The sequence below is a fragment of the Podarcis raffonei genome, chromosome 12, assembly GCF_027172205.1.
Source record: "Podarcis raffonei isolate rPodRaf1 chromosome 12, rPodRaf1.pri, whole genome shotgun sequence".
Lineage (NCBI taxonomy): Eukaryota > Metazoa > Chordata > Lepidosauria > Squamata > Lacertidae > Podarcis > Podarcis raffonei.
Window position 1 is genome coordinate 35,072,653 of NC_070613.1, and position 8,407 is coordinate 35,081,059.

Below are 8,407 nucleotides of genomic sequence, written 5' to 3' on the forward strand. Positions count from 1 at the left end.
ATTTTATTAAAGTCCTTTGCTATATTTTCCAAGACCAAAATGCTCTATATCAATCCCTGTCTGAAGACAATCTGAATTCTTTTGCCTTTCCCCCCACTTCTCAATGGGTAAGAAGTAATATACATATCAAAGGACTTCTATTCTCTACATAGGGCCTCTTCATGTGCTACAAATGCAGGAATCTTTTGCCCAATATGGGGCTTGAACTCACAATCCTAAGATTAAGAGTCTTATGCTCTACCAACTGAGATATGTTGGTCTCAGGTGCCACAGGCCCTGCTCCAGCCTTTTTGTCACTTGACTCCCCTCCCCCCATTAACATAAGGTACCATGCTGCTCAGTGCTGCCTGTTCATAGGTTGCTTCCATTGGAAAGATCTCTGATGGGGATGGCAAGGGAAAGTTTGGGATCTGGCTCCTTCTGTGCATTTAACACAATAAAGAAGTGTTGTTAGAGGCCAAAAGTATCAGGGTGATTTTGGTTCCCATATATCAGCTGTGTGTAAACAGGAGTGATGTTAATATTAGCCCTCATATCGCTCACACTTACTTATAGACAGGCAATGTCACAGATAGTTGAAGCCCTGGCAATGCATTCAATTATTCAGTTCTTTAACAATGTCCCTGCTCAATTCCACACACCCCACATGACTGATGTACGCATGCAACACCTTACTTTTGTTGGAGTTGATAAATGCCATTTTATCATAGAAACCAATAAAACATTGTAAAAATAAATGTCACAAGCCTTATTGTTGCTGTGAAAGGTGAAGGTAAAGGTACCCCTGCCCGTACGGGCCAGTCTTGACAGACTCTAGGGTTGTGCGCCCATCTCACTTAAGAGGCCGGGGGCCAGCGCTGTCCGGAGACACTTCCGGGTCACGTGGCCAGCGTGACAAAGCTGCATCTGGCGAGCCAGCGCAGCACACGGAAACGCCGTTTACCTTCCCGCCAGTAAGCGGTCCCTATTTATCTACTTGCACTCGGGGGTGCTTTCGAACTGCTAGGTTGGCAGGCGCTGGGACTGAGCAATGGGAGCGCACCCCGCTGCGGGGATTCGAACCGCCGATCGGCAAGCCCTAGGCGCTGAGGCTTTTACCCACAGCGCCACCCGCGTCCCATTGTTGCTGTAGCAACAGGCTTAAGAGGGCTACCCCTCTAAAGATACTGGAAATTAATCAGTTGTATGAGGTTTTATCCTCTGTTGGGAGTTGTGTGTGGGTTGACATAATTCAATACAGTGTTAGCATCGTAGGATTATCATGTATCTAAAGTGCTTTATGGAAAATTTAAGCTTGAAAATAAGGTAAAGGGACCCCTGACCATTAGGTCCAGTCGTGGCCGACTCTGGGGTTGCGGCGCTCATCTCGCTTTATTGGCCGAGGGAGCCGGCGTACAGCTTCCGGGTCATGTGACTAGCATGACTAAGCCGCTTCTGGTGAACCAGAGCAGCACACAGAAACGCTGTTTACCTTCCTGCCGGAGCGGTACCTATTTATCTACTTGCACTTTGACATGCTTTCGAACTGCTAGGTTGGCAGGAGCAGGGACCGAGCAACGGGAGCTCACCCTGTCACGGGGATTCGAACTGCCAACCTTCTGATTGGCAAATCCTAGGCTCTGTGGTTTAACCCACAGCGCCACCTGAGTCCCTCTAAGCTTGAAAATAGTGCTCTGCAAAATGGAAATTTCCTCTTTTGGATTTTCAAAAACTGTGCACCTGGGTTTTATTACTTTATTCTTTATTCCATTATGACCAGTTAACACCTCAGCCTTGAACATCTGACTTAGTTGTGTGCTACACAATAAAAATATGGCCCTTGTGCTCATGTCCTATTCACAGGCTTCCCATAGGCATTATGTTGACCGCTGTGAGCTCATGATGCTGGGCTCCTCTCACATTTTAGAGCAAGGTATTGGATGATGAGTGGAGATTAGCAGAAGGAACGAATGGAAAAAGTTGGTCCTTAGGGTACCCGGTCAGGTAATGATTCCAGTACTTAGAATGAGATATCTGCACTCTTTGTGCAGCCTGATTTTATGGCTTTCACGGAGTCCACTTCCTTCAACTGAAAATCACAGAATTGTAGAGTTGGGGCTCTAACTCACGACCCTGAGATAAGAGCCTTAAGAAACTCGATTTCCAAGGCGGAGCCGAGAGTCTCGTTAAGCCCCATTAAGACCAGCAAGTTGATGAATGCACAAAGTTTTGTGGGCTGGAATCCATTTCATCAGCCGCATCGTTGGTCTTCAGGGCAGCCACCAAACTTTCTTAGCTGGCTTGTGTTTTCAATCAACTGTTCCACAGTCTCCAGGGCAGGGCGAAAACGGAGCAGGTTCTCGGGAAGGAGCGCGCCGCGCCGTGGCGAGACAAAGGCGCTCCGAAAGCTCTGCCTCACCCCCGCTACTCCTGCAGCGGCTTCCCGAAAAGCTTCTGCGCCTGCGCTCACCGCCCCCCAGCTTTCACGTGAAGAAGCGAGCAGCCAATCGGCAGCGGCGTCGGCACTCGCGTCATCCGACGCGCCGAGGAGAGGGGGAGTTTCCCGGAGAGATTCCATTTGGAACGTTGAGTGTTCGTAAGTTCCATCCGAGGAACGTCGGGGTTCCTCCTCGGGAACCGACGGCCTGCCATGTGGCGGAGCAGTCGCTGCTTGCGGGCGCTGCTGAGGCTGAGGTCTTGGCAAGCCGCGGGAGGAGGAGGAGGAAGCAGCGGGTTGTGGGAGGCAGCGGCGGCGGCTCCCCGCGTTCCTTCGCGCGCGGGCTCGCTGGGGTTGCGGAGATTCAGCGCGGCGGGCAGCTCGGAGCTGCGGGATGCAGAGGTGGAGCACGGCTTGCAAAAAGACGGGGCAGCCGGGCAAGAGCAGCGCATTGGCTCCGGTGCCGGAGAGGCCGCGGGCGCGTCTGGTAAGTAGCGCCGAAGCCCCGCTCGGGGTCGGGGCAGGCGGGTGGGCCTTGAACAGCTGTAACCTCCTCGCGCGGTGGTGCAGGGTCAGGGAGCGAAAGGTCCCGGGGTTCAGCCCCTGCAATCTCCAGGCAGAGCTCGGGAAAGAAACCTTGGAGCGCCGCTGCCTGGTCGTGTGGGCATCGGTGCGTTGGAAGCACGGGTAGTTTTGGCGGTGCAAGCTGCTCTCCTATGATCAAGGGCCAGAACGACTGGCCGTCTGTAGGGGCAACCCTACTAAGCTTTTCGACGTGCGATGCGGATGGGTCCTCCTTTCATAGAGTTGGAAGGGGACCCGAGGGACATCTAGTCCAACCCCTTGCAGTACAGGATTTACAGCATGATGTTGTTGCCTTAAGAAGAGTTTGTAGAAACTGCAGTGTGGACTTTCTGCTACATCACGGATGGAGAACATGCATGGCCCTCCAGATGCTGTTGAGCTCCAACCCCATCAGCCCCAGCCAGTGGTCAGGCCTGATGGGAGTTGTAGTCCGAAAAGATCTGGAGGGACACTGTTCTAAAGCCTTTGAGATCCACCCTGTTCGTGGAAGTGGTGGCTATGTTCCATTAATATCTCTAAAGACTATGCATATTTAATTTTATTTATAGGAATACACACACACACACACACACACACACACCACAAGCTCATTAAGAAAATCAAGATAAATACAGTAAATACGTCAAAGCATGTAATATTTTCAAATGTTCTCCCCATAGCTAGTGCAGGAGGAGAGGCAGGTGGCCATCTGCTTCCATCCTTGTGTACAAGTAGAGGAGCCATCTCCAACCTGGTGCCCTCCAGACGTTGTGGACTACACCTCCTAAAAGCCCCAGCCAGCAAGGCCAATGGCAAGGGATGAGTTCCTTGGCTGCTTTCCCCTCCCACCAGAGAGCAGATCCAAAAGCATCATAGCTCACCAGACTTCCCTTTCAAAGTCCTCTTCAGTGAGCTTTCAGATCCTTGCAAGCTCAGTGCACAGGGGGCGCTGAGTTTTAGCTGACACCCCAAAGGCGCTGTATATTACCAGGTCCTGTAGCTTGATCCACACTAGGTTTAGCGCCATTTCATGAGAAGCTGCTTTCCGTCTATTAAACCTCTGTACGAATAGAAGCAAGTCAACCCAGATTTATTGGAAGGAAAGAGGGTATGATGTGTACGTAACCTGGCTATGATATATGATACCTTCCAGGGTATGATGTGTACGTAACCTGGGACATTGGTGTGACAATGGAAGAGAAGGGACTGAGAGCAGGAGTGCAACTTGAGAGGGCAAATTCCATTCCAGAATAAAATTCAAACAATTTGTAATTTAAGCAATCACAAGTTTCAAGGGGTGGTGGGAAAGTTTAAACTGTGAAACAATAGCACGTCTCTTGCTTACAGCCTAGGGTACTTTTGCTTGCAGCCAATGAGGGATCTCGATTGCTTAGTTTCAGTAGTGAACCGTCAGCTGCTCTTGTTGGTAACACACAAGACATTGAGCTAAATTGTAAATAAAATCTTTTGGGGATTATTCATTATTTGGGTCACCTCACTGATTACCTCAATTAGTCCCTTCAGAATATTAAGCAGTTAACTCTTTCCAGAGATTTCTACATTTCCCCCCAGGATTTGTTATGCAGTTTGAAAGGATAAGGCAGATGTGCCTGGCTGCTTTTCTCTTCTTCAAATGTGACTCATTTAAAAGTGATATGCAGTAAGAAAAATTGTATTTATGTGGTGCTCCCATGCAGCATTCCCTGTGTTCAGTATCTTGTTTAAACTGGGTCATAGCCACTGTGTGTGTATTTGTGTGTAGTATGAACTCACCATAATTGCATCCAGGCAGAAAACATGCTGGCATGCTAACAACGTACTTTTAGATGAATTGATCCAGCTTAGAAGCAGCGTGTGTGAGGTGCCACTTGTGAAAGTTTCTCTTGCACACTGGTGTCAAATTTAAAAATTGCCACAGAATGGAAATGGGTTGGAGATTATAATTCAGTTTGAGTTTGGCAAACCAAATAGTGGAACGGCATATTCCAAAATCCTAGTCCAGAGTTAACAGAGGCATTCTTTGTAAACCTTTGTAAAGGTACCCCTGCCCATACGGGCCAGTCGTGTCCGACTGTTGCCCCATCTCGCTTAAGATGCCAGGGGCCAGCGCTGTCCGCAGACACTTCTGGGTCACGTGGCCAGCGTGAAGAAGCTGCTCTGGCGAGCCAGCACCAGCGCAGCACACGGAAACGCCGTTTACCTTCCCGCTATAAAGTGGTACCTATTTATCTACTTGCACTTAGGGGTGCTTTCGAACTGCTAGGTGGGCAGGAGCTGGGACTGAAAGACGGGAGCTCACCCCTCCGCGGGGATTCGAACCGCTGACCATACGATCGGCAAGTCCTAGGCACTGAGGTTTTACCCACAGCGCCACCCGCGTCCCTTTGTAAACCATAGTTTGCAAATAAGGAACTAACCCCAGGAATGCATGCACCCCTTTCCTTCCTGCAATCTTTTTTTCTTTTCCAGTTTCATTTTTATCATTCTGTTGCCTCTTTCAGATCATGTCTCTTCAGTATTCAGCATTGACTACATGGTATCGCTTCTGAGACAAGAAAATGCCAAGGACATTTGCGTTATTGAGTTGCCTCCAGAACTGAAATACAGCCATTATTTTATCATTGTCAGCGGGACATCTCCCAGGCACCTCCATGCCATGGCTCAGTACCTGGTCAAAATGGTAAGTTAACTGCTCTGCACTCTTCTTAGCTTGGAGAAGCTTATTAACAGGGATGGCTGGGTATATACAAAGTATACTTGCAAATTTGCCCATTAGGGGGAAAATAGTAGATAATAAAATATAAGGCCCTGAGTATACCAAAGATTTCTGAATTACAAAGGAGATAAATTGGCTTCAACTAAGAGTGGGATTCCAGGAAAAAAGGTGCCCCAACAGGAAATTTGAGGAATATGGGAAAGGCTGGAGGAAAAGGCATGATTTATCCCATAGATGGGGGACCTCTGGCTCACCATGTTGCTGGACTGCAGCTCCTTGCCATTAGTGGCACCAATGTTGCTCTCAAATACTTTTCAGGGGTAGCAGGGGAATGGGACTCAGCTGACCAGGCAAGAGCTTTTCCTGCCTGCCTTTCCCCACCCTCCAGCCTTCATAAGGGAGCAGTTTCCAGAGGAGGAGCTGGGAGAGGAATGGGACTCTATGCTGGCCACCAGTGAAGAGCTTGTTCTTTACCTATCCTCCAGCGCTCGGAGCTTTCAGAAGGAAGTTGCTACCATGGTCATTCTGTGAATGTGTTTTGATGTAGTCTTCTGCTCAGTTCAGGTCATGGGGGCGGCGAGCGTGTGTGTGAATTCAGTAGTGCTTGTTTTGTTTTTGCTTGCTAACGTTAATATTTTGTGGATTATGAGTGTTGTGTAATGCTTTGCAAATTTTACAGCGTGACTTTTTGTGTGGTTGTGCAGTTTAATCTATTTTTTATGTTTTGTTAATAGTGTTTTGTAGAAGGTAGTTGTTTTATTGATTATTTAATGTAATTTATGTTGCAGTTGTGATGTTCTACTATGTTATTATTTATTGTATGTATGCCACTTTGTGACTTGTGAGAGTGAAAAGCAGCACAGAAATATAATAAATGAAATGAAATGGCAGAAACCAAATAACCTAATAAAATAAATGATGATGATGATACTTATTATTATTGTTACCCCAGCCACTCTAGGTGGCTTACAGCATATATAAAAACATAGTAAAACATCAAACATTAAAACAGTAATTGTGACATAGGTCTCGTTTACTGCCAATCTTGTATGAGGGCGATGTATAGCATACCACACTTGTGAGTGGCAGCAACCATTTAATGGGTTTAATAACTACTGGTCTCTTGCCCATGAACGTGACTTTTTACACTGACTTTGTTTTCTGTTTCAGTACAAGCATTTGAGGACAGACTGGGATCCCCATGTTGTAATTGAAGGGAAAGATAGCGAAGATTGGATTTGCATAGATTTTGGTAAATCATTTTGTTTCTAGTAATGAGGCGTCAGACCGGAGCTTGAGAACGTCCTGGGTTTAACTACAAACTATCAAAACACATTTGGATAGAAGTGGCTTCTTGTACCCAAACATACAGTGGTGCATAATTTGTTAACACAGATATTAATATCCTGCTTTCTGACCCTAAAGAAAGCATGTGTCAGTTTGGCGAGTTGTTCTGGCTTGGATTCTAAGCACTTAAATTCTTGTGCTGTAGCAGTGAACTACATTGCAGGATTGTTGTATACTACTCTCTCAACCCAGCTGCCTGTGTGGGGCTGGAAACGTATTCTGGGCTCTTGTAAAGTACTGAGAGCCTGAGCTGCAGTAGTCACCCTTCCAAGCGGCATTGCTACAGACATGCTACATAAGCATGATACCTTCCCCCTGAAGATCAGAAATATATTGGTTTACTTTAATGAGAATTAAAGCATTTAAATCCCTTTTCAGTAGGAGGGAAAAGTCTGTTTCCTGCCCTTACTTAATGAGAAATGAAAGTGGGTGGCTTGATTCAATCTCAAACTATAGTTTGGAACTGTAGAGGAAGAGGAAGTTGTGGCAGGCTTTAGGTTCTTACACTCCCCTCTTCCCATTCCACCAGTCCTTGTCTGTTCACAGACCGAAAGCAGGCTAGTGTTGAGAGCTGGCATGGTCAGGCACCTGCCAAAGGCTCACATGCAGGGGGGACATTGACAATAACCTGCTGGATTTGTTCATTACAACCACCACCCAGGTCCATGGGGAGCAGGGATGAGCAAGCAAGTAACTGGGGGAGGAACACCAACAGCTGCCACTTTTGACAAGAAGTTTCATCTTAATTGAAAGCAGTTTAGTCCATAAGCTAAGTAAAATGGTTCTCGAGTTTACATGTAACAGAAAATTGTGATTTGGTTAAGTGGAATCTTTTATATTGCTCTTCTCGTGTGCAAAAGAGGGCAGGGAAAAGGGAGTGCTAACATCAGTTCATCTCCAATTACAGCGAGCCTAAGATGCTTAGCTGATGGGTTGATTAGAAGTTTTAGTGGGGGCATGTCCAACTCAAAACACACTTATCTGTAGGAGAATCGTATAGACCAAATTCACTGTTGCTTACTGTGACTCTTCTCATCCTCACAGGTAATATTGTGATCCATTTCATGTTGCCAGAGACACGTGAAATCTATGAACTGGAAAAGCTGTGGACGCTCCGATCTTACGATGATCAGTTGGCACAGATACTGCCAGAATCCTTGCCTGACGATTTCATAATTGGGCTAACTCCTGAACAGCAGTGATTGGTCTCCCAAGTAGGGGAAAGAACAGGTCTGCATGAAATATACCGCACAGCTGAGACTTGGGTGTCAGTTCTTGGGAAATGCAGCAGGAAGAGAGGACAGAAGCCTCAATCGGAGACCTTGGTGGCAAACAGAATCATACAGAATACTCCTCAAGTGAAT

The 8,407-nt window shown here is 47.0% G+C and overlaps 1 protein-coding gene across 1 annotated transcript; it reads left to right on the top strand.

Annotated features, from left to right (window-relative positions):
* Positions 1-2,542: 2,542 nt before the first annotated feature.
* Positions 2,543-8,407, top strand: MALSU1 (mitochondrial assembly of ribosomal large subunit 1). Its single transcript, XM_053359502.1, has 4 exons — positions 2,543-2,903; positions 5,482-5,660; positions 6,867-6,948; positions 8,088-8,407. The coding sequence occupies exons 1-4, from the start codon at positions 2,630-2,632 to the stop codon at positions 8,243-8,245; spliced, it is 693 nt and encodes a 230-aa protein (XP_053215477.1). The 5' UTR covers positions 2,543-2,629; the 3' UTR covers positions 8,246-8,407.